At 45.3% G+C, this 26953-nt stretch overlaps 1 protein-coding gene across 3 annotated transcripts in view; it reads right to left on the bottom strand.

The window, feature by feature from the left end:
* TTC3 (tetratricopeptide repeat domain 3) overlaps positions 1–26953 on the bottom strand; it is a 235425-nt gene that overhangs the window by 34136 nt on the left and 174336 nt on the right. For all 3 annotated transcript variants that reach the window (XM_073584665.1, XM_073584666.1, XM_073584667.1), the window contains 9 exons: positions 26607–26671; positions 23752–23876; positions 22703–23026; positions 21673–21939; positions 13879–13925; positions 11168–11227; positions 9429–9502; positions 3800–3955; positions 1171–2035 (listed from right to left, as the gene is read on the bottom strand). In XM_073584665.1, the coding sequence (XP_073440766.1) occupies positions 1171–2035; positions 3800–3955; positions 9429–9502; positions 11168–11227; positions 13879–13925; positions 21673–21939; positions 22703–23026; positions 23752–23876; positions 26607–26671 (1983 nt within the window). The remainder of the gene's footprint in view (positions 1–1170; positions 2036–3799; positions 3956–9428; positions 9503–11167; positions 11228–13878; positions 13926–21672; positions 21940–22702; positions 23027–23751; positions 23877–26606; positions 26672–26953) is intronic.

Raw genomic sequence — 26953 nt, 5'->3', positions numbered from 1 at the left:
TTTTCAGGTGAACTTAATGTGACTACATCTAAACTTTTGAATGTCCAACTTGTCAATGTTTCAGTACTTTTTGCACAACTTTTTGTTGTCTAACAAGAAGCCTAATGGTAAAATTCACAACAGATGTTTGATCCAAGAATCGCCCAATAAATATCAATGTTAATTGAACCCTGATATTTAACAGTGCCCCTCATTGTGCTGTTGACATATCGACATCATGAGACCAAGACGACATCATGAGACCAAGAGGACACCTAACAATCAAACGCCAGGACCTCACGCTATGCATCAGCCACTCTTGTCACCAGACGAGCCTTTGGAGGTGGTGGTGTTACAGTTTTGACAGGTGTGTCTAGTCCACACAGAACTGCTCTACACTTTGTGACAAGCCCCTATTACTTGCATAACATCATTATTCCAGTCAAGAAGAACACAGGCCAAATTTCATCTTCATGGACGACAATGCTCCAGCTCATCGGGGTCGCATCATTAGGGAATGGCTCCTGGAGACTGGGGGGACCTCAAATGGAGTGGCCTGCACTTTTTCCAGACCAGAATTCCATAGAAAACCTATGGAATCAGTTGTGTCGCCATGCAGAGGTTCTTCGCTCTGTACCCCAGAACCTCAATGACCAGAAGACTGTCCGTCAAGAAGAGTGGGATGCCATGCCTCAGCAGACATTACCGCCACTTGTGAACAGGACGAGACGTCGACGTCAACCTGAAATTGATGCTAAATGCCACGTTATTGAGACAATGACATATTTAGGGGGTGATACCACCACTGTTGTTGGCTTTGTTTTCCATCGTTCGCCATCAGCTCCATTGGACCCGATTTTACAGAGCCCAACGCAAATCTCCGTTGGGTGCTTCTATCAAACAAAATGGACTGGTACCAGAATCTTGCCAGTAAGTGTACTGGAACATTTTTTTTTTCTAGTTGCATTATTACATCCATTACTTTATGTTTATTTACACTGCATTTATTATACGCTCGTATCAGGTCTCTGTCAGCAATCTGGCTGAGCATACTTAATGTCTTATTTATTTTAGTAGTGGGGTACAATGAGCCATTTGAAGGATTGTGGGAATACCCTTTAACTTCTAACAGTTCTACTCCAATAAAACAAATGTTTGTCCATATAAATATAAATGGTTTCATCCTCTTACCTGCACCGACACTATAGCGGTCTGTACGTTTTTAGGCTGTGCTTCACTCTTGGATGAGACGATGTGATTGCTTTGGTCTGATTCTATAGCTGTCTGTATATTTTTAGGCTGTGTTTCACTCTTGGATGAGACGATGTGATTGCTTTGGTCTGAATCTATAGCGGTCTGTATATTTTTAGGCTGTGCTTCACTCTTGGCTGAGACGATGTAATTGCTTTGGTCTGTATAGGATTTATCTTGGCTTAAATCACTATTAATCTCAGGAGCTGTAGCATCATCATCATCTTCACCATCACAATCATCATCATCTTCTTCTATACTAGATGATCCAGGTCCATTACTAGAAAAGCTACATACTTCATCCAGATCTTCGTCTAGCACAGGGTGGTCAAAAGAGTCAGTGTCAATCAGGTCCAACTCCGAATCGGAGAACGTCCTGAGGCGGGAGCTGTTATATGGTTCAGCGAATTTCTGATAATTTCGATCCAAGTCATTATAAAGGGCAGGACGCTCGCTACACTCAGTGGCACTGGAGTCACTAGACATATAATCTAGGTGGTCAGTAGCATAATAAGAGTCTAAGTTATCATATACAGGGCTAGAATAGGAAGGCTTGAATTCCTCCGCTGTGGGATTTAGCCGATATTCCTCTTGGAACTCTGTGAACGCAATATTGTAGTTAGCGGACAGCGCAATCATGTCTTCCACTATGGTAAATTCGTAAGACTGCAAAAGAAAATTTTTAAGACTGCCGGCCGCTTCCACCATCCTGTGGGTTTCTTCCGGGAAATCTTTGTATTGTCCTATCAAACGTTCATCGTCCGGTTTCAAAGGACCGTGCTCATCTAAAATCTGAGCGAAGTACCTGCAAGAAAAAGACAATGAACTGAGCAGAGGCAACAAAGGGGAACGGCCACTTTTCCATCCAAAGACAGGAAATTGGTCATGTTTCCTAAGCGGACGAGCCTACACATGCCGGATCATCCACCAACCCATAAAAGAAGGCATGCGAGCACTGGCTGCTCCAACTACCCAGAGAAAGCAAGTTCCCTTTAAAGGCTTTTTTTTTTTTTTTTTTTTTAGAACTTGAACCAGATAACAAAAAGGATAGGGAGTCAGTTCAAGCAAACTATTATGGGGGTAGCAATTTATGAAAATGGCCATCAGCAGCTACAAAGAATACCAGAACCTATGGAGTGCTGTTCACTGATTTTCATTGTACAGGAGGGGGAAGAGGTGAGCTGTGATATCATCTATTGTGAATGGTGGATCCTGTGTCATTCATTGTACAGGAGGATGCAAGCTGTGATATCACATTATGAATGGTGGATCAGCTGTATATAGAGACGTTATCAGTCACTATACAAGAGGAGGAGATAGTAAGCTGTGTCATCTACTGTGGGTCCTGTATCATCTACTGTATAAAGATGTGTTATCAGTCACTGTACAGGAGGAGGCGAGCTGTGATATAGCCTATTGTGAATGGTGGATCCTGTGTTATCTACTGTATATGGAGGTGTTATCAGTCAATGTACAGGAGAAGGTGAGCTGTGACATCTATTGTGAACGGTGGATGCGGTGTTATATACTGTATATGGACGTGTTATCAGTTATTGTACAGGAGGAGGAGAAGGTGAGCTTTGATATCACCTATTGTGAATGGTGGATTCGGGGTTATCTACCATATACAGAGATGTTATCAGTCATTGTTCAGGAGGAGGTGAGCTGTGACATCACCTATTGTGAATGGTGGATTCTGTGTTATCTACAGTATATAGAGGTGTTATCAGTCATTGTACAGGAGGAGGAGGTGAGCTGTGACATCACCTTTTGTGAATGGTGGATCCTGTTTTATCTACTGTATATAGAGGTGTTAGCAGTCATTGTACAGGAGGAGGTGAGCTGTGACATCACCTTTTGTGAATGGTGGATCCTGTTTTATCTACTGTATATAGAGGTGTTAGCAGTCATTGTAATTCTGCCTGTGATAAGGAGATGACTGCAGAGAATAGAAAACCCACAAACAGGAAATATTATCCTATTAAGAGTCCCAGTGCTCAGATTGAAAACTGATACAAAAAAAGAAAAAAAAAAAGAAAGAAAAGAAACCAAAAAAAAGGGGAAAAAAATAAGGTCATATTTATCGATTTATTGGAGCTGGGTGAAAATGATGCGAGAATAGCAAGTCACAACATTTAAGCATCAAAATTATACGACTTTTCAATGCTTTTTACACAAGAATACGAAAAAGCTTTGATGAATCAGGACCATCGTCAGTCATTTTCTCATGAAATATTCCTGTAGAAGGCTAAGCCACAAAGCCAAGGGTAGCAATGGGTTAAGAAGAATGTATTGATTCTGGCCATTTTATGACCCGTTATCCTACATTTACCACTAGTTTTTAATAGCAGATATCATGTCTAACATACACAGAAGACACCGACAAGAGGGATTGCTGCTCTCCTACCTAAGCAATATGTTTTCAGAAGTAGCATCATAGTAAATCTATACCGAGTAGGTAAGGGAATGAGGTCATGGGGCGGGAGAAGTGGCTCATGGGTGGAGAAAGAAGCATATTTCTGATAAGATATATTGCAAAGTTTGCTGACAATTTAAAGCCACAACTTACTCATAGAGGGTTTCCCGGATAGGCTCCACGGAATCAAGTACCATCTCTTGGTCACTTTGGTCAAATAAAGCAAATTCATACAGAGTATCGAACTCGTCCAAGTCACCGCGTAGGGAATCAGGAACCAAAAACGGTTCATTGGGATCCAAAAGGCTTCTGGGAAAAAAATAAATAAATACAAATACAGTGGTAAGATTTTACAATAACCTAAGATGAGAACGGGCAGAAATGATGTGAAAATCCGACTTCCAAGAAAATAAAATAATCGTTCGCATCGAACAGTAATCTGCTGTTAAGAGATCTTGAGATTGGATAATACCGGCTTCCTTGATTGTAACACCTGGATGACGCCGCCATTTTACTTTATGCACAATCATTTTTTTTTTCTTATTCTTTTAACCCCTTCACTACCAAGGGTGGTTTGCACGTTAACTACCGGGCCAATTTTTACAATTCTGACCACTGTACCTTTATGAGGTCATAACTCTGGAACGCTTTCATGGATCCTGGTGATTCTGACATTGTTTTCTCGTGACATATTGTACTTCATGTTCGTGGTAAAATTGCATTCAAATAACTTGCGTTTATTTGTGAAAAAAACGGAAATTTGGCGAAAATTTTGAAAATTTCGCAATTTTCCAACTTTGAATTTTTATGCCCTTAAATCACAGCGATACGGCACACAAAAAACTTAATACATAACATTTCCCACATGTTTACTTTACATCAGCACAATTTTGCAACCAAAATTTTTTTTTGCTAGGAAGTTATAAGGGTTAAAATTTGACCAGCGATTTCTCATTTTTGCAACACCATTTTATTTTTAGGGACCACTTCACATTTGAAGCCACTTTGAGGGGTCTATATGATAGAAAATACCCAAAAGTGACACCATTCTAAAAACTGCATCCCTCAAGGTGCTTAAAACCACATTCAAGAAGTTTATTAACCCTTTAGGTGCGTCACAGGAATTTTTTGAATATTAAAAAAAAATGAACATTTAACTTTTTTTCACAAAAAAAATACTTCAGGTTCAATTTTCTTTATTTTACCAAGGGTAACAGGAGAAATTGGACTGCAAAAGTTATTGTGCAATTTGTCCTGACTACGCTGATACCGGATATGTGGGGGGGAACCACTGTTTCGGCGCATGGCAGAGCTCAGAATGGAAGGAGCACCGTTTGACTTTTTCAATGCAAAATTGGCTGGAATTCAGATCGGACGCCATGTCACGTTTGGCGAGCCCCTGATGTACCTAAACAGTGGAAACCCCCCCAAGTGACCCCATTTTGGAAACTAGACCCCCCAAGGAACTTATCTAGATATGTGGTGAGAACTTTGAACCCACAAGGGCTTCACAGAAGTTTATAACGTACAGCGGTACTATTAAAAAATCATATTTTTTCCACAAAAATGATCTTTTCACCCACAATTTTTATTTTTCCAAGGGTAACAGGACCCTAAAAGTTTTTGTGCAATTTGTCCTGAGTACGCTGATACCCCATATGTGGGTGTAAATGACTATTTGGGCGCATAGCAGAGCTCGGAAGGGAAGCAGCGCCATTTGACGTTTTTGGCTAGAATTGAGATCGGACACCATGTCGCGATTGGAAAACCCCTGATGTACCAAAACAGTGGAAACCCCCCACAAATGACACCATTTTGGAATCTAGACCCCCCAAGGAACTTATCTAGATGTGTGGTGAGAACTTTGAACCCCCAAGGGCTTCACAGAAGTTTATAACGTACAGCAGTACAATTAAAAAATCATATTTTTTCCACAAAAATGATCTTTTCACCCTCAATTCTTATTTTTCCAAAAGTAACAGGACCCTAAAAGATATTGTGCAATTTATCCTGAGTACGCAGATACCCCACATGTGGGTGTAAACCACTATTTGGGCGTATGGCAGAGCTCGGAAGGGAAGCAGCGCCATTTGACGTTTTTGGCTGGAATTGAGATCGGACACCATGTCGCATTAGGAAAGCCCCTGATGTACCAAAACAGTAGAAACCCCCCACAAATGACACCATTTTGGAAACTAGACCCCCCAAGGAACTTATCTAGATGTGTGGTGAGCACTTTGAACCCCCCAGTGCTTCACTGAAGTTTATAACGTCCGGGCGTGAAAATAAAAAAATCGTATTTTTTCCACAAACATGATCTTTTAGTCCCCATTTTTTTATTTTCCCAAGGGTAACAGGAGAAATTGGACCCCAAAAGTTGTTGTCCAATTTGTCCTGAGTACGCTGATACCTCATATGTGGGAGAAAACTACTGTATGGGCACACGTCGGGGCTCGGAAGGGAAGTAGTGACGTTTTGGAATGCAGACTTTGATGGAATGGTCTGCGGGTGTCATGTTGCGTTTGGAGAGCCCCTGATGTACCTAAACAGTGGAAACCCCCCACAAGTGACCCCATTTTGGAAACTAGACCCCCTAATGAACTTATCTAGATGTGTGGTGAGCACTTTGAACCCCCCCAGTGCTTCACAGAAGTTTATAACGACCGGGCGTGAAAATAAAAAAATCGTATTTTTTCCACAAACATGATCTTTTAGTCCCCATTTTTTTATTTTCCCAAGGGTAACAGGAGAAATTGGACCCCAAAAGTTGTTGTCCAATTTGTCCTGAGTACGCTGATACCTCATATGTGGGAGAAAACTACTGTATGGGCACACGTCGGGGCTCGGAAGGGAAGTAGTGACGTTTTGGAATGCAGACTTTGATGGAATGGTCTGCGGGTGTCATGTTGCGTTTGGAGAGCCCCTGATGTACCTAAACAGTGGAAACCCCCCACAAGTGACCCCATTTTGGAAACTAGACCCCCTAATGAACTTATCTAGATGTGTGGTGAGCACTTTGAACCCCCCAGTGCTTCACAGAAGTTTATAACGACCGGGCGTGAAAATAAAAATATCGTATTTTTTCAACAAACATCATCTTTTAGTCCCCATTTTTTTTATTTTCCCAAGGGTAACAGGAGAAATTGGACCCCAAAAGTTGTTGTCCAATTTGTCCTGAGTACGCTGATATCTCATATGAGGGAGAAAACTACTGTATGGGCACACGTCGGGGCTCGGAAGGGAAGTAGTGACGTTTTGGAATGCAGACTTTGATGGATTGGTATGCGGGTGTCATGTGCGTTTGGAGAGCCCCTGATGTACCTAAACTATTGAAACTCCCCACAAGTGACCCCATTTTGGAAACTAGACCCCCCACGGAGCTTATCTAGATGTGTGGAGAGCACTTTGAACCCCCAAGTGCTTCACAGAAGTTTATAACGCCTGGGCGTGAAAATAAAAAAAACATTTTTTTCCGCAAAATTATATTTTTGCCCCCAGTTTTTTATTTTCCTAAGGGTAACAGGAGAAATTGGACCCCAAAAGTTGTTTTGTAATTTGTCCTGAGTAGGCTGATACCCTACATGTGGGGGTAAAACACTGTTTGGGCACATGGCAGAGCTTGGAAGGGAAGGAGCACCATTTGACTTTTTCAACGCAGAATTGGCTGGAATTGAGATCAGACGCCATGTTGCCTTTGGAGAGCACCTGATGTGCCCAAACAGTGGAAACCCCCAATTATAACTCCAACCCTAACCTCAACACACCCCTAACCCTAATCTGAGCCCTAGCCCTAACCCTATCCCTAACCCTAACCCTAGCCCTAACCCTAGCCCTAACCTTAACCCTAGCCCTAGCCCTAGTCCTAACCCTAGCGGGAAAATGGAAATAAATACATTTTCTTTTAGTTTTATTATTTTTCTCTAACTAAGGGGGTGATAACGGGGGGTTTGATTTACGATTTATGGCGGTTTTTATGTTTGGCGGCTGTCGCACGCTAAAAGACGCTTTTTATTGTAAAAATAGTTTTTGCATCACCACATATTGTGAGCTATAATTTTTCCATATTTTGACCCACCGAGTCATGTGAGGTCTTATTTTTTGCGGGACGAGTTGACGTTTTTATTGGTACCATTTTCGGGCACGTGACATTTTTTGATCGCTTTTTATTCCGATTTTTGGGATGCAGAATGAACAAAAACCAGCTTTTCATGAATTTCTTTTGGGGGGTGCGTTTACACCGTTCCGCGTGCGGTAAAATTGATAAAGCGGTTTTATTCTTCGGGTCAGTACGGTTACAGCAATACCTCATTTAGGTCGTTTTTTTATGTTTTGTCGGTTTTTTGCAATGAAAACAATTTTATATAAAAAATAATTATTTTTGTATCGCTTTATTCTGCGAGCTATAACTTTTTTATTTTTTTGCGGATGATGCTGTATGGTGGCTCGTTTTTTGCGGGACAAGATGACGTTTTCAGCGGTACCATGGATATTTATATGCGTCTTTTTGATCGCGCGTTATTGCACTTTTTGTTCGGTGGTATGATAATAAATCATTTTTTGCTTCGTTTTTTATTTTTATTTTTTAAGGGGTTCGCTAAAGGGGTTAACTAATGGGACAGTTTTATAGGGCAGGTCATTACGGACGCGGCGATACCAAATATGTGTACTTTTATTGTTTTGTTTTTTTTTTTATTTTCAAAAAATGGATTTATTGGGGAATATTTTTTTTTTTTTAACTAATTTATTTAGCGATTTTTTTTAAATTATTTTTAACACTTTTTTTTTTTTTTTTTTTACTTTATTACCTTGTCCCAGGTGGGACATCACTGTCCTGTGACAGATCGCTGATCTGTCACATCACAGATCACTGTGACAGATCAGCGATCTGTCACAGGCACTGCTGCAGACTTCCTCATGCCTGCGCTTTGCAGGCACTGAGGAAGCCAGCTTCCTCAGGCCCCCGAAGGCCCCCGTCGCCATCTTGGATTCGGGGGCCTGGAGGAAGGGAGTCCCCCGCAGCAGCGCTGCACATTGCGCTGCCGTGGGGGGCTCAGGGAAGCACGGAGGGAGCCCCCTCCCTGCCGATGCTTCCCTTTAACCCCCGGTACACCGCGATCGCGTTTGATCGCGGTGTGCAAGGGGTTAACGTGTCGGGGGCGGTCCGTGACCGCCCCTGACACATTGTGCCGGGTGTCAGCTATGATAATTAGCTGACACTCGGCCGCGATCAGCGGCGCTCACCACGTGGGCGCCGCTGATCGCGATGACGTAATATTCCGTCCATGGTAATTAGGTCCATGGTCACATGGACGGAATATTACGTCAATTGTAGGTAAGGGGTTAAGAGTCCATGATTTCTTTTTTTTTTTTTTTTTTTTTTTACAGTCTATATAGTCACGGCTTGTTCTTTTTGCATAATGAAATGTAGCTTTAACCCCTTCAAGAAGTGGACCATATCCATTTTTGCGTTTTACTCCCCAAAGCCATAACTTTTTTTATTTTTCTGTCCAAATAGACATAGGAGAGCGTTTTTTTTTTCTTTTATTTAACCGGGACGATTTGTAATTTTTTTGAATGACACCATTCATTCTGCCTCAAAGTGTACTGGAAAATGGGGGGAAAAATTTTTCTAAGATCCTGCATATAGACAGAGGTGAGAGCCCCTGACTGCCGCAAGCAGGAGGCTACACTCGATTGCCAGATCACAATGTTACGGTCGCCGTGGCACGACGTACTGAACACAGACATTGTGCAAATCCAGACAGACTGGGAACAGACTTACAAGGTGTTTTCTTCAGTAAAAATATCCTCGTCCTGTGATCTAGTGCTGACGGCTCCTGACAACTTGTACAAGGGCTGAAAAGCAAAATGGGAGAGAGGTAAATAAGATTAGGTATGTAGAAGGTTTGGAAGTTACCTTATAGGGCCCAGTCACACATAGCGACGCACCAGCGATCTCGTCAACGATATGACCTTGTCAGGATCGCTGGCGAGTTGCTACATGATCGCTGGTGAGCGGCCAAACAGGAGGAGACCAGCAATCAAAAAAATGTCCTGGCCATTCCAGGATGATCAGCGATACCGGCAGGGGGGCCGGTCGCTGGTAAGTGTCACACACAGCGATCTCGCTCGTGAAATCGCTGTTGCGTCACAAAACTAGTGACTCAGCAGCGATCTCGCCAGCGATATTGCTGTGTGTGACGGGGGCTTTACACCCAAAAAGACCCATCCCCAGTTCCCAGAACAGGACTCTGAAAATTCACGTCTGAATGGGGCGGAGGCCGAGCCGGCGCACCACTGCTCTATTCATTGTTAATGGCATCCCGGAGATAGCGGAGCCCTGCACTTGGCTGGTGTCTTGACTCCCATTAAACAGTAACTAAACTTTAATTTGTCGTTTTTTACTCATATTGTCCAGCATGGAACGTTATGAAACTTTGGAAATCACCATTAGGAAATCTGTCTTAATTTCTGTAAAAAAAAAAAAAAATGCTTCCAATACCCAGCCTTTTCCCTAGTCTATTAACCTGCCTTCAGCTGCGTTGATATCAGAGCGTACTTCTCTGGAGTACAGAAAATGGCAATGATGGGTCAGGACCCATCTCTTCATCTGTGTGCTGAGCTTATCAGAACAATCTCCTGCAGCAGCTTATCCCTGGAGTCAGTGACACAGGAGCTGAATTGACCCATCACTGCCATCATCTGTACTCTAATTGAGTAGGAAAAAGTAGGGGTGAGGAAGCCACATACATGCCATTTATCTTTTTCACAGGAATGAAGACAAATTCCCTAATAAACTGATCAGCAAAGTTTCAGTCTTCCGTGCTGTGCCAAAAATTACACCCCCTTCCCCCCCAAAAAAAAATATAGGCATTTTCTGACATAGTTTTATCAGCAGCTTCGATCACAGGGTTATAAAAAAAAAAGAAAAGATGGATGTTTTTAAAGTTTCTTTTAGCAAACAATCCATGAAAAAAGAGATGACAGAGTTCTATTTTTCCATGACTCCATAGACTTGCATTTGTGAGTTTGATCAGATATAAATCACTGTTTTATCAGCATGTTATCACTAGAGGCACCTAGTAGCCCTCCATATTTGTGAGCTCTGTAAAACCAATTGGCAGCTTTCTGCCTATGCACAGTGTACACAGAAAGCTACCAATCAGTGGTGGGGTTACACAGGCCTCAGCATTCAGAGAACTGCTAGATCTGCAGCAGATAACACTGATTTTAGCAAAACTGCAGTAAGCAGCTCAGTAAGTGATACAGCACTGGAATCAGGGTCTCTCTACATAATCCTGCTCTCAGATTGGGTAAATAAAATCTCAGCAACAAATTTCCTTTATGAAAAAAGACTTCTGGTCCACACAGCCAATTAATCAGAACTGTGATCAAGATGTGAAGAGGAGAAGTAGATGACGACAGTGATCAGTAAGTATACCAATACATGTGTAATAGATAACGAGGCTATGACAATGCTATATATGAGCAGTCATGGCTGAAAATAACAGCAAAATTTACCTTTACTGCTTGATTCCGTTTCTTTTTTTTGTGTTTAGTCTTAAGGTTCATCCATATATTCTATCGGAAAGAGAAGGAGTTGTAAGTGTGCAATCCACAGTGGTGGGAAGATTAAATATAGAGGACAATACATCATCACACTAGTAGATTACTCCGAGGTAGCATGCATTCAGGGAGGTTCTCTCAAGCTGATATATTGGTAAATAGATTTATTTTGATTAAATGCAATTTGAGGTCCCTCGTTCAGACTCGTACATCAGCCTGCAAACGAGGCAGAAATGTAGGTGTAGTATCAGAGCATTACACACCTACACAAAATACTCATATTGCGCTTTTAATTTTGCACCTTATCTTGGAGTGTGTCATAATTCAAAGATTGAGGTGAAGAGCGGTCAATATATCAGATGTGGTGAAAGTTTCTGTAAACTATACGGCAGAGATGTGTCTATTCTGAATTCCAGATGACCAACCTGTTATTAACTTTTGGTGTCTGCTTTAAACATGCCACGATCACACCTATCCTGAAGAAACCATCCCTCGACTAGACCTCCACATCCAGCTATGGACCCAGATCGCTGCTCCAGTGTACTCCAAACCGCTTGAACAGCGCCATCCATGCAGAACTTTCCACCCATCATCTCTCATCCAACTCTCTTTGACAACCTACAATCTGGCTTCTGTCCCCACCACTACGCTGAAACTGCCCTAACCAAAACTACTAATGACGTACTAACCGTCAAAGCCAACAGTCAGTCCTCTATACTACTCCTTCTAGACCTGTCTTCACCATAGTTGATCACTCCTTCCTACTACAGAATCTGTCTTCTCCTGCCATCACAGACCCTGCCCTCCCCTGGATCTTCTCTTGCCATCGCAGACCCTGCCCTCTCCTGGATCTTCTCTTAGTATCACAGACCCTGCCCTCTCCTGGATCTTCTCTTGCCATCACAGACCCTGCCCTCCCCCTGGATCTTCTCTTGGTATAACAGACCCTGCCCTCTCCTGGATCTTCTCTTGCCATCACAGACCCTGCCCTCCCCCTGGATCTTCTCTTGCCATCGCAGACCCTGCCCTCTCCTGGATCTTCTCTTGCCATCGCAGACCCTGCCCTCCCCTGGATCTTTTCTTGCCATCACAGACACTGCCCTCTCCTGGATCTTCTCTTGGTATCACAGACCCTGCCCTCCCCCTGGATCTTCTCTTGCCATCGCAGACCCTGCTCTCCCCCTGGATCTTCTCTTGGCATCGCAGACCCTGCTCTCCCCCTGGATCTTCTCTTGGCATTGCAGACCCTGCCCTCCCCTGGATCTTCTCTTGCCATCGCAGACCCTGTCCTCTCCAGGATCTTCTCTTACCATCGCAGACCCTGCCCTCCCCTGGATCTCCTCATGCCACCACAGACCCTGTCCTCTCCTGGATCTTATCTTGCCATCGCAGACCCTGCCCTCCCCTGGATCTTTTCTTGCCATCACAGACCCTGCCCTCCCCCCGGATCTTCTCTTGCATTCGCAGACCCTGCTCTCCCCCTGGATCTTCTCTTGCCATTGCAGACCCTGTCCTCTCCAGGATCTTCTCTTACCATCACAGACCCTGCCCCCCCCTGGATCTTCTCTTGCCATCACAGACCCTGCCCTCCCCTGGATCTCATGCCACCACAGACCCTGTTCTCTCCTGGATCTTATCTTGCAATCACAGAACCTGCCCTCTCCTGGATCTTCTCTTGCCATTACAGAACCTGTCCTCTCCTGGATCTTATCTTGCCATCACAGACCCTGCCTTTCCCTGGATCTTCTCTTGTCATCACAAACCCTGCCTTCCCCTGGATCTTCTCTTGCCATCACAGACCCTGTCCTCTCCAGGATCTTCTCTTGCCATCACAGACCCTGTCCTCTCCAGGATCTTCTCTTGCCATCACAGACCCTGTCCTCTCCTGGATCTTCTCTTGCCATCACAGACCCTGTCCTCTCCTGGATCTTCTCTTGCCATCACAGACCCTGTCCTCTCCTGGATCTTCTCTTGCCATCACAGACCCTGTCCTCTCCTGGATCTTCTCTTGCCATCACAGACCCTGACCTCTCCTGGATCTTCTCTTGCCATCACAGACCCTGTCCTCTCCTGGATCTTCTCTTGCCATCACAGACCCTGTCCTCTCCTGGATCTTCTCTTGCCATCACAGACCCTGGCCTTTCCCTGGATCTTCTCTTGCCATCACAGAACCTGTCCTCTCCTGGATCTTCTCTTGCCATCACAGAACCTGTCCTCTCCTGGATCTTCTCTTGCCATCACAGAACCTGTCCTCTCCTGGATCTTCTCTTGCCATCACAGACCCTGTCCTCTCCTGGATCTTCTCTTGCCATCACAGACCCTGTCCTCTCCTGGATCTTCTCTTGCCATCACAGACCCTCCCCTGGATCTTCTCTTGCCATCACAGAACCTGTCCTCTCCTGGATCTCCTCATACCTCACCATCTGCACATTGCTAAACATGGCAAACCCAGTATTTCGGGTGCTCGAGTGAAATGTCCGCGAGGATGCCTGAAATACACAGGCAATCCCTGCATTCGGGCGCGAAGACGCAAACATTTCACTAGAGCACACACGATTAAGGGTATGTACCCGAGCACCTGATGCAAACTCTAGTAACGAGCATGCTCGCTCATCACTAATTACAGGGCTTCAAAATCAAAACGAATGAACAAGTGACCAACTTACATTGTACTTATCTAAGGATTGCTTGGGAATTTGACCCCGTGGTATATCTGTAAGAAAAGTGTTACAAACCTACATTAGTCGGGGATATTCATACTGATAAACTGAAGGTAAAAAAATAACTGCTGAAAATATATCAAGTGGAAACATTCTGTGAGTTGTATATCTATTTTAAGAGGAATTTCTTATTTAGACAACACCAGTAGGGTAAATGAAAGCTATAGAGGAGTCCTGATGTCTGTGCATTACACCTCTCACCAGGTTTCAATAATCCATGTTTTGGCAAAACGGAGGACCTGTTGGAAGCTTCCATTAACCCCTTTACCCCCAAGGGTGGTTTGCACGTTAATGACCGGGTCAATTTTTACAATTCTGACCACTGTCCCTTTATGAGGTAATAACTCTGGAACGCTTCCATGGATCCCGGTGATTCTGACATTGTTTTATCGTGACATATTGTACTTCATGATAGTGGTAAAATTTCATTCATATAACTTGCGTTTATTTGTGAAAAAAATGGAAATTTGGCGAAAATTTAGCAATTTTCCAAATTTGAATTTTAATGCCCTTAAATCAGAGATGTGTCACACAAAATACTTAATAAGTAACATTTCCCACATGTTTACTTTACATCAGCACAATTTTGGAACCAAAATTTTTTTTGTTAGGAAGTTATAAGGGTTAAAAGTTGACCATCGATTTCTCATTTTTACACCAACATTTTTTTTTTTTTTTTTAGGGACCACATTACATTTGAAGTCACTTTGAGGAGTCTATATGATAGAAAATACTCAAAACTGACACCATTCTAAAAACTGCACCCCTCAAGGTGCTCAAAACCACATTCAAGAAGTTTATTAATCTTTCAGGTGCTTCAAAGGAATTTTTTGAATGTTTAAAAAAAAAAAAATATTTAACTTCTTTCACAAAAAAATTACTTCAGGTCCAATTTTTTTTTTATTTTCCCAAGGGTAACAGGAGAAATTGTACCCCAAAAGTTATTGTGCAATTTGTCCTGAGTATGCTGATACCCCATATGTGGGGGAGGAACCATTGTTTCGGCGCACGGTAGGGCTCAGAAGGGAAGGATCTCCATTTGACTTTTTCAACGCAAAATTGGCTGGAATTGAGATCGGACGCCATGTTGCGTTTGGAGAGCCCCTGACGTGACTAAGCAGTGGAAACCCCCCAATTCTAACTCCAACCCTAACCCCAACACACCCTTAACACTAATCCGAACCCTAACTTTAGCCCTAACCTCAATCATATAAAAAAGGAAATACATTTTTTTTTTTTTAATTTATTATTTTTCCCTAACTAAGGGGGTGATAACGGGAGGTTTGATTTACTATTTATGGCGGGTTTTTAGGTTTGGCAGCTGTCACATGCTAAAACAGGATTTTTGGGTTGCTTACCGTAAAATCTGTTTCTCGGAGCCTTCACTGGGGGACACAGAGACCTTGGGTGTATGCTGCTGCCACTAGGAGGCTGACACTATGCACAAAAAAAGTTAGCTCCTCCTCCGCAGTGTACACCCCACCGACCGGCAGAGAATTCCTCAGTTAGTGAGAAAGCAGTAGGAGAAGTAACAGAATAGGTTGACAACATAAACAACTCAACTGTAACCATTCAACCAAAGTAAGAACAGGAGCTGTAAAACATGGGAGGGTGCTGTGTCCCCCAATGAAGGCTCCGAGAAACAGATTTTACGGTAAGCAACCCAAAAATCCTGTTTTCTCGTTCGCCTTATTGGGGGACACAGAGACCTTGGGACGTCCCAAAGCAGTCCCTGGGGTGGGAAACAAACTTCCATCAGGCCAGCGGACTCACCACCGCTGCCTGCAGAATCCGTCTACCTAGGCTGGCGTCCGCCGAAGCGTAGGTGTGGACTCTGTAGAATTTCACAAACGTGTGAACCGATGACCATGTTGCAGCTTTGCAAAGCTGCAGTGCGGAAGCTCTGTGGCGCACCGCCCAGGAGGCACCCACTGCTCGAGTAGAGTGGGCCCTGATACTCGGAGGGGCTCCGCGACGCTTAACACGGTAGGCTTCCAGGATAGCCGATCTGATCCAGCGAGCAATGGTGGCTTTTGACGCCGGGTGACCTTTCCGCGCTCCATCAGGGATAATGAAAAGAGACTCTGTCTTTCGCAGGGAAGTCGTCCTAGACAGATAGACTCTTACCGCCCTAACCAGGTCCAGCTTGTTCAAGGACCGCTCTCGGGGATGAGTTGGATTCGGACAAAGGGACGGTAGCACGATATCCTCGTTGAGGTGAAACGAGGACACCACCTTCGGAAGAAACGAGGGCGGAGGCCGCAAAACTACCTTATCCTGGTGGAGAACCAGAAAGGGAGAGCGGCACGAAAGAGCTGCCAATTCCGACACGCGCCGGACGGAGGTGATGGCCACCAGAAAGGCTACCTTCCAAGAAAGGAGAGAAAGGGAAATATCCCTGAGGGGTTCAAAGGGCGGACCTTGCAGAACCTCAAGAACCAGATTAAGATCCCATGGATCCACGGGCGCCCGGTACGGCGGGACCGTGTGAGCCACGCCCTGAAGAAAGGTCTTAACCTGAGGACGGGAAGCCAACGTTTTCTGAAACAGAATGGACAGCGCCGAAACTTGACCCTTCAGGGAACTGAGGGCAAGCCCCGCATCCAATCCTGCCTGAAGAAACGCTAGGACTGAAGGGAGCGAAAAGGACATGGGCGCGACGTCATTGGTCTCACACCAAGTGAAATAGGCCTTCCAAGTACGGTAGTAAATCTTGGAAGATGATGGCTTTCTGGCTCGGATCATGGTCTGAATTACATGGTCGGAAAATCCTGCTCGTTTCAGAACCTCGGTCTCAACAGCCACGCCGTTAAATTGAGCGGCCGAGAATTGGGGTGGCAAATCGGACCCTGAGACAGCAGATCTGTTCTGTCTGGAAGCTTCCAGGGGGCGTCCGCGAGAAGGTTGACAATGTCCGCGAACCAAGACCTTCTGGGCCAATTCGGGGCGATGAGAATGACCGGAAGTCCTTCTGCCTTGATCTTCTTCAACAGCTTGGGAAGAAGAGGCAGAGGAGGGAACAGGTAGGGAAGTTCGAACTGGGACCAAGGAACAGCCAGGGTGTCGGCGCCCACTGCCAGAGGGTCCCGAGACCTGGACACGAATTGTGGGACTTTCCTGTTGAGGCGAGTCGCCATGAGGTCTACATCCGGGGTTCCCCACCGAAGGCAGAGCAGATGAAACACTTCCGGATGTAGGGACCATTCTCCCGCCGCGAGACCCTCGCGGCTGAGAAAATCGGCGGCCCAGTTGTCTACGCCGGGAATGTGAACCGCGGAAATTGTCGGAACGGAAATCTCCGCCCAACGAAGAATCTTGGACACCTCCGCCAGGGCTGAAACACTCCGTGTTCCCCCTTGGCGGTTGACATATGCCACCGCTGTGGCGTTGTCTGTCTGAATCCGTACCGGCAGTCCCTTGAGGAGCCTTTCCCAGTGGACCAGAGCAAGATGGATCGCTCGAATCTCCAGAACGTTGATTGGTAGCGCTGATTCCCGATCCGACCATCGACCCTGAACAGTGTGGTTGCGGAACACAGCACCCCAACCGAGGAGACTGGCATCTGTGGTTACTATCTGCCAGTGAATGGGAAGGAAGGATCGACCCGATAGAATGAGAGGTGACGACAACCACCAGTTGAGAGACCGCTTGATCCGGTAAGAAAGATGGACAGGGCGATCCAGGGACCGAGGCGACCTGTTCCACTTCGACAGAATGGCCTGCTGGAGAGGCCTGGCGTGAAATTGGGCAAAGGGAACTGCCTCTATCGCCGCGACCATCTTTCCCAGGACCCTCATGGCTGTACGGAGGGATGGGAATCGCGAGGTCTGCAGCGATCGTACTTCCTGCTGCAGAGAGAGAATCTTTCTTGTGGGAGAAAGACCCTTGACCGACGAGTGTCGAACAGAAGACCTAGAAAGACCAGGCGTTGGGTAGGAACCAGACAGGACTTTTTCCTGTTGACGATCCACCCGAAATTGGAAAGAGTGTCCAGGACGATTGACAAACTTTGGTGAGCCTGTTGGAATGAGGGAGCCTTGATCAGAATATCGTCTAGGTACGGGAAAAGAACGAGGCCTCTGACTCTCAACAAAGCCATCAACGCAGCCATGATCTTCGTGAAGACTCTGGGAGCGGTGGCAAGACCGAAGGGCAGTGCGACAAACTGGTAGTGGTGCTGTCGAATCGCAAAGCGCAGGAACTTTTGATGTCCGGAGAAAATTGTAACATGTAAATAGGCATCTTGGATGTCTATTGAGCACATGAACTCCTGCTCCTCCATGGAGGCGATGACCGAGCGAAGCGACTCCATGCGGAAGTGGCGAAGGCGGACCCTCTTGTTGAGCAGCTTGAGATCCAAGATGGGTCGAACTGCGCCGTCTTTTTTCGGCACTACAAACAGGTTCGAGTAGAACCCCGTGAAGCGCTCCAATTCGGGAACGGGCACAATCACCCCGGAACTGAGGAGAGCAGCGATAGCTGTAGAGAACCCCGGGATCAAGGCTGGATCCTTTGGAGGCCGGGATTCGAAGAAACGATCCCGTGGGAGAGACGCGAACTCTATCTTGTATCCTGAGGATACGACCTCCCTGACCCAGGCGTCCTCCACGGCGGCCAGCCAAACGTCCCTGAAGGAAAGAAGTCGACCTCCCAATTGGAAAGGCCCCTCGCGTGCCCGATGATAGTCATGCTGAAGTAGACCGTCCAGATCTAGATCTGAACGGTCTGCCCTGGGAGGAGTGGGGTCGCCAGGAAGGAGTGGGTCTGAAGGAAACTTTCTCTCTCTCCTGGCGAGCCTGCGGTCTCTGTTGGCTGGAGGAGTTGTCCGCCGTATTGAAACGGCGGAAAGTCCGAAAGGGTCGAAACTGATGCCTTAGTGGGGGTCTGCGAGGCTTGGACTGAGGGAGGAGTGAACTCGTGCCTCCGGTGGCGTCCTTAATAATCTGGTCCAATTGGGACCCAAAGAGGCGCACCCCCTGAAAGGGCAGGTTAGTGAGGGACTTTTTTGAAGACAAGTCCGCTTGCCATGCCTTTAGCCAAATTGTACGTCGAATTGCAATAACGTTGCTTGACGCCTGAACTGCACAGGATGCAGCATCCAAGGAAGCGGAGAGAAGATAGTCCCCAGCATGGGAGATCTGATTGGCGAGATTGGCCAAATACTCCGGTTGCGCCTTATCTAAGATGCCCTGCCGAAGGTCGTCTGCCCACGTGGTTATGGTCTTTGCTGTCCAGGATGAAGCAAAGATTGGACACACCGCCGCTGAAGCCGCTTCAAAGGCAGACTTCGCCAGGGATTCTACAATCCTGTCATTAGAATCCTTTAGGGACGCCACGCCTGAAAGCGGGAGAACCGTGTTATTGGATAGCCTGGACACGGGCGGATCGACCGAGGGAGAGGCCGACCAGTTGTCCGTGAGCTCTTTAGCAAATGGGTAGAGTATGCCGAGACGTTTTCCTCTTTGAAAGCGTCTGGTCGGATCCTCTCTTTCCTTGGTAAAAATTTTCCCAAACTGGGAATGGAAAGGAAAAACCCTGGAGGGAGTTTCTGCCCGTCTGAACGAAACCTCCTGATCTGAGGATTTCGCAGGGGAGTCAGCAATATCGAAGGTATGATGGATCGCAGCAATGAGGTCCTGCACTGTGACCTTCATGCTTGCATCCTGGTCTGAATCCAGCTCTAAAATCCCCTCAGATGACCTGTCCGAAAGCGCTTCCCCTGACTCGGGAGAGGAGGCCCGAGAGGGAGGCTGGTGAGAAGGGCTATGCGGTGAGATGGGACTAGGAGAGGATTCCGGCTGGGAATCTTGCCTGGGTCTTTTGCGACTACCGCTGGCTGCTTCAGATGGAACAATTTGGGACCTGCTTGGCCCTGCTGAAGAGTCCAGGGGCAACTTATCAAGAACGGCCACCAGGGACTGAGACACCCTGGTGAGGTCTGCCACTGATTGAGATAGCGAGGAGGCCCAGCCAGGCATGGGGGGCTCACTCTCACCTGGGGCCGAAGATGGCTCCTGGACGGCGTCAGGCTGAATTGGATTGCTACAATCCAGGCAGAGGGGAGTGGACTGGCCTGAGGGAAGTTTGCGATTGCACGAAGAACATGCAAAGTACTTGACTAAAGTGCAGGGGGGGGGGCGGTAGAGCGGGTACGATCAGACTTAGACATAGTGAAAAGCTGAGGTAATGCCGGAAGGTTGGGGGACAGAGGGCGGAGAAGGGTCAGTCTGCAGTGCAGAGCTACTCACGGTCCGGTGTCCCCAGAAGCGATGCTCTGCGACCTGTCAGTGGATGCAGGTCAGAGCGAAATCCGGCCGACAGCCCTCCTGACAAAAAACCAGCTGGAGAAGATGATGTCCAGTGAGGAGTTGGTGCCCAGCTAACAGGCTGGGAAAATGGCGCCGTCCTGAGAAAAAGCGCGCCTTAGGAGAGGAGGAAGGGCGGAGCACCACGCAGGGTTAATGATTCACCGCCCTCTAGCCAATGACAGGCTGGGCAGGTGAAGGACAGGCGGTGGGAGGGCCTGGGAAGAGCGGGAGAGAAGCCCGCTTAGAAGAAAGGGGCGGGGGGCGTGGCCGCGACGCAGCGGTAGGCCCGAACTGAAGCCGGGGCCTAAATTAGTTGCGGCGGCCGCCTGTCAGCAGGGGGTCGGCGCGGAGGTCCGAAAAAGAGGGACTCCGCAGACGCAAGTCGCTCCCAATAGGGAAAAAAACCCTGTGCTCCCTGTCCCCAGAAAGGGGGGGGGGATGCCCGGCAACATTGAGCTGCCTATAGCCTTGTGGCGACTGCGAGCGACCACAGCGCCTACAACCGGGGTCCCCTGTGCCATTGAAGAGGTGACCGTCGGGAATGGGCAGCCAGGAAAATAAATATGAAGCCGGGGCCTAATACTCACCCATCCACGATCCATTACCTGTCTGAAGAAGTCTTTGCGTCTCATCCAACCGACAGGCTCTTTTAGGCGAGTGGGAGGGAGACTGGCGACAAGGACCCCTGGAGTCGCTGGCATGTCTTGGTGTCGGCGTCCGTCTGGCTGGTCCTGCCGCGGAGAACTGCAAGGATACGGGGTGGCAGTACACGCCGTACTTGCAGACTCCATGTGGGAGTACAGATGTGACTTTTCACTCTGTATCCCTCCGTAGAACCTGAAAAGGAACGACGCACGACGAGGTAGATATGGGTCTAATAAAAGACCCGTGTCCACCTCCTACTGACACTAAGCTAAACTGAGGAATTCTCTGCCGGTCGGTGGGGTGTACACTGCGGAGGAGGAGCTAACTTTTTTTGTGCATAGTGTCAGCCTCCTAGTGGCAGCAGCATACACCCAAGGTCTCTGTGTCCCCCAATAAGGCGAACGAGAAAAGACGCTTTTTATTGCAAAAAATAGTTTTTGCATCACATTTTGAGAGCTATAATTTTTCCATATTTTGGCCCACAGAGTTATGTGAGGTCTTATTTTTTGCGGGAAAAGTTGACGTTTTCAGATCGCGTTGTTCTGAGGGTCTCAGGGAAGCATGCAGGGAGCCCCCTCCCTGTGCAAGGCTCCCTTATGCTACCGGAACACTGCGATCATGTTTGATCGCAGTGTGCCGGGGGTTAAAGTACGAAGTGTGATGGGTATATGGGCACAGGACTATGGGATGGAGGATAATTATAATTTGCTATAACTAACCACAGTTAGTTACTATGCCCGGGCAGCGCCGGGCTCTTCAGCTAGTAATAAATAAGAATGCTGCTCACCCATCTCTTGGAAATATTTATCTAATTCTTTCTCCAGGTCGCATTCTGATGCAATATGCTTGTTATCTTCAAGAAGCCATAAGAAAAGCCGGAAACCTTCTATACTCATAGCGGACAAAACGTCAAACAGATTGTCTGTGGAAACCTCTATCATATAGTTTATGTTCTTCCCATAGGTTTCGTTCCATAAACTTATTACGCTTTCAGGCTTAATGTTTTTCAGACGCTCTCTATTACGATCTCGAAATTCTACCGCTGCTTCCAAACCTTGGGAAAAAGAAATGAATACCACTTTTACAAGTCACAGATTTACATATTCATACAAGCAGTATGTATGTGTACAATTTAGGTGGGCTTCTTCCATTATTTTGTGCTTTACTACCCCCCAAATAAGAAAAAAAAAAAAAAAAAAAATAATATATATATATATATATATATATATATATATATATATACACACACACACATATATACACACACATATATATACACATACATATACATACATACATACAGTAATAAAAAAAATTATATATGTTATAATATGTATATAATGTTTTATAAAGATTTTTTAGGGATATTAAAATGTATATATTTAAAAATCATGGAAAAAAATCAGCAACAACCTAATCTGGGGGGAATAGACAGTTTGCTAAAATTTCTGCAACTGTTAATAAGCTCCATATATCAAGAATGACCTCATTTATGCAATCTTTCATAGATATATATACACACACACATATATATATATATATATATATATATATATATATATATATATATATATATATATATATTCCATTGGCACATCATAAATAAAAATTGGCCAAGTTAAGGGAGAAGTTATACCGTATATGATAATGATACAGTTTCTGTACAAAACAGGATATTTAGTTAACAGGTAAGGTGGGAAGAAAAAGATTAGTAGACTACTGTACCAGAAAAAGATGCTAATTCTTAGAATATATGAGTTACAGTGTAGATAAGTTTTGCACAGATCGTGTTATTAGATAATAGATACATAACATACCTTTATTATTTACTATAAAGAGCCAGTCGTGCAGATTTACAGTTATATGTTTATCTTGCAGGCTCAGCAAATAAAGAAATATTCGGGTTTTCACCCTATCATTTAATTTGTACAAATAGGTTAGAAAACTCTTCATTTTACTACTGGACTGTGCGTTGCTATTTTTGTCCAGCTCCTCCATCTTCTCAGGACTTATAATCCTCCAAACACATACTGATTCCCAGAAGCTTGGAAAGCAACCAGGACATCCATGTTTTATCAGACCCTCCTTCTTTAATACTTGCGCCAATAATGGTTCCCATTTAACACGGCGGCCGTTAGTCACTGGAAGGAGGAAGGCAGAAATAAATAAAATGAAGATTAAATAAAGTTTCACAATTAGAGAGAAAACGGAAGGTGCCAGTGAGGAAAGGAGGAGGGAGGAGGCTAGGAGAAGAGCGAAGGAAGGGGCAGGGAGAACAGAAAGAGGGGCAGGGAGAAGAACGGAGGAAGGGGCAGGGAGAAGAACGGAGGAAGGGGCAGGGAGAAGAACGGAGGAAGGGGCAGGGAGAAGAACGGAGGAAGGGGCAGGGAGAAGAACGGAGGAAGGGGCAGGGAGAAGAGAGGAGGAAGGGGCCGAGAGAAGAGAGAAGGAAGGGGCAGGGAGAAGAGAGGAGGAAGGGGCCGAGAGAAGAGAGGAGGAAGGGGCAGGGAGAACAGAAAGAGGGGCAGGGAGAACAGAAAGAGGGGCAGGGAGAACAGAAAGAGGGGCAGGGAGAACAGAAAGAGGGGCAGGGAGAACAGAAAGAAGGGCAGGGAGAAGAGAGGAGGAAGGGGCAGGGAGAAGAGGAGGAAGGGGCAGGGAGAAGAGAGGAGGAAGGGGCAGGGAGAACAGAAAGAGGGGCAGGGAGAACAGAAAGAAGGGCAGGGAGAACAGAAAGAGGGGCAGGGAGAAGAGAGGAGGAAGGGGCAGGGAGAAGAGAAAGGGGGCAGAGAGGAGAAGGGTCTGGAAAAGAAAAGTAGTGAGGGTCTGAGAAAGAAGAGAAGTGAGGGATCAGGGAGTCACATACCAGCTGCTTCACATAAGACTGCTTCTTCGGGCTGCTTCTTACTGTCATCAGGATTTTCTACAGGCTCTTCTATAGCTTTCTTGCGCTCAAATTTATTTTCATACTTTGTTTTATTGATTTTGTTGCTTGGGAGAGAAACATAAAATTTCAAATTAACGACTATACATTACATTGTGCAAATTAAGGTATTGGGCCTTATGCCTCATCAGAATATCTAGATGAGGTTTCAGCATAAGCAGTTGGCCACAGACATGTATGCAGTAATCATGAGCAATATGGAGGGGCAAGGTGCCTCAAACATCATAAGAGGCTGCAGCTTCACCAGACAAACAGCTGCAAGACAGGGGAGCTATAAGAATGTTTACGGGCGCCATCTCTTTTTGCCTTTTAAAAGGACCCTGAAGAGGTATCCTGTCTCCGCTAACTTCGAAATCAGGAGGTGAGTGGCCCAGTGACGTCATATCTCCGGATACCTACCAGGAAACGTGTGATCGGTTGTTCTCATCTCATACACTTGTTGCATTCTAAGGAAATCTGAGTAGATCCTTTAATGATCAGTGCATGATCTCCTCATTCGCAGCTGTATTTTACAGCATAGCTGCTACATTTGCTTTACTGTATCTGTTGCTAATTAAATACATTACCATAAATATCCTCGTTAATGGCCTATTATCGGATTATTTTGAGTTGAGCAGGGGGACTAAACAGGACTGCCCATTGTCCCCAATGCTCTTTGCTCTTGCGATTGAGCCGATTGCAATGAGGATCAGACAGGATGCTGGGGTGGAAGGAATATAAACTCCAGGATGGATAAGGTGGGATTATATGCTGATGATCTAATACGTTTTCTGGATAAAATAGACCAATCCTTGCCAAGGGCAATTGACCTCATTAATCGATTTGGGGAACTATCCGGTCTTAAAATCAACTGGGGCAAATCTGTGATCATGCTGATAGAGAACATATCTGTGCCTATGCTATGTGGCCTACAGGTAGTACAAAAATTTAAATACTTAGGTATCATAATAAATCAGAACCCAATCAACGACTTTAAAGATAATATCTACCCCCTGGAAGATACGATCAGAAAAAAAATTTGAGACATGGTCCAAACTTCCCCTATCTGTTGCGGGTAGGATAGGATTAATCAAAATGATAATTCTTCCCAAAGGCTTATATATGCTGTAGCACATATCAATAAGAGTTCCTAATGGTTTCTTTAAACAAATAGATAGTATGATGGCAACATTTGTATGGGGATCGTCTAGACTTAGGTTGAGTACTGGATCCCTGCAGAGGCCCAAAAATCAGGGTGGTTATGCTCTCCCAGACTTGTACTTATACTATTTAGCTGGCCAATTGCATCATCTAAAACACTGGTTAATTGGCTCAGGATTCAGTAATGCAGAGGCACATCTAGTGAACTTCCTGAATGGACATACATCGTGGGCAATATTGGAGGGCTCATATAATCCCCCCAGGGATTGTTATTTGCACATAAATTAGCGATAAAAATTTGGCAAGAAAGTAAGCGTATTGTCAAATTTACTGATCAGATTGGGGATGTTCTGTTATGGGATAATCCTGAGTACCCACACCTTAAGAACTTACAGGATCCAAAATTTTGGAAACAGAATGGAATAATAACACTTAATCAGATTTTTGAAAATGGAATTTTATTATCGTTTGAACAAATGCATGTGAGTTTTGGAGTCTCTTATAGAGAATTCTATAGATATCTGCAGCTGAGACACGCCATAAATGCATCAATTCCCGCTTCCTAGAATGAGAATATCTAAATACCCATTGATAGGAATATTATCAACTCAGGGACCTACAGGGATGATTTCCTCTCTTTACACCTTTTTATTGAACTCTAAGATTGCCTCCAATCAGCTCGTTGGAGAGAGTAAATGGCGCCGCTTGATTCCTTCTATCACTGATGAACAGTGGAATCACGCCCTGGCGGCACACACGATGGTGTTACCAGCTGCAAACAACAAATTGATCCAATTGTATATTCTTCACCAGTCGTATTTGACCCCAAGCAGACTTTATAAATTCGGCAGAAGGGCAACGGATGAATGCCATAGATGTGGGGAATCGGGAGCGGATTTTTGGCACCTTATCAGAAGCTGTGGTAGCATACGGGGGTATTGGAGAGATGTCATGTATACGGTGGAACGAATATTGGGAATACCGATTCAATGCACTCCGGAATTATGTCTCCTGGGTGTTGTGGATGAAGAGATGTGGCTTCATTATGATAGAATATTTCTCGGAGAAGTTTTATTTATGGCTAAGGCAGTGGTGTTGAGATGGATAGGAATGAGATCCCCCGCAATTAATCAGTGGAAGAAATTGGTGAATGACAATTTCCTGCGAGAACATATTATATAAAATCAGGAAATGTCCCCAGAACTTCCATAGGATTTGGGAAAGGTGGTGCGACTCCCCTTTAACACACTTGGCTCCCAATTATATGGTTTCTTCGATTTCGAGATATGGTCCATAATGTGTATCACTTCTAGACCATGCAAGCTTTGATTTATGTGAATTTTAGAATGTGTATCTTCTATAATCTGAACTGATACGAGCTCACGGATCCTAAATAGACCCTGTAAGCTAAAGGATGCAACGAATGATATACTGTGCTGAGTAAGAATATTGCGTTGTAATTGTTTTGCTTGATGTTACTATGAATCACTCTGAATCTATATTGTAATGTTCTATGTTTGATATACTATGTTGTGGAATCCTTCAATAAAGAGAGTTAAAAAAAAAATATACATTTCCGTAGACGCATTGTAAATGGAGACTGAACAGTTATATCTACAAGTAATGCTAAACCTTACCTGGCAAGTTTATTTTTTGCTGCTGGCTTCTGTGGTTCTCTCTTCTTTACAATTTTATCTTCAAACTTTACAAAAAAAAAAAATAATATAAGGAAAAATAGGGATTTTTGTGTACTCACCGTCAAATCCTTTTCTCCTAGCCAATCATTGGGGGACACAGGACCATAGGTGTTATGCTGCTGCCACTAGGAGGACACTAAGTGAACACAGAAAGATTAGCCCCTTCTCTGCACTATACACCCTCCTGCTGGCTCTAATCGAACCAGTTCGGTAACAAAGCAGTAGGAACCAGGGCTGTGGAGTCGGTAAGCCAAACCTGCGACTCCGACTCAGACTCCGACTCCTCA

Source organism: Dendrobates tinctorius, unplaced genomic scaffold (genome assembly GCF_039654945.1).
Source record: "Dendrobates tinctorius isolate UK_male_01 unplaced genomic scaffold, ASM3965494v1 ptg000084l, whole genome shotgun sequence".
Classification (NCBI taxonomy): domain Eukaryota; kingdom Metazoa; phylum Chordata; class Amphibia; order Anura; family Dendrobatidae; genus Dendrobates; species Dendrobates tinctorius.
The sequence above is the reverse complement of the archived record's forward strand: the minus strand, read 5'-3'. Positions and strand labels throughout refer to the sequence as shown.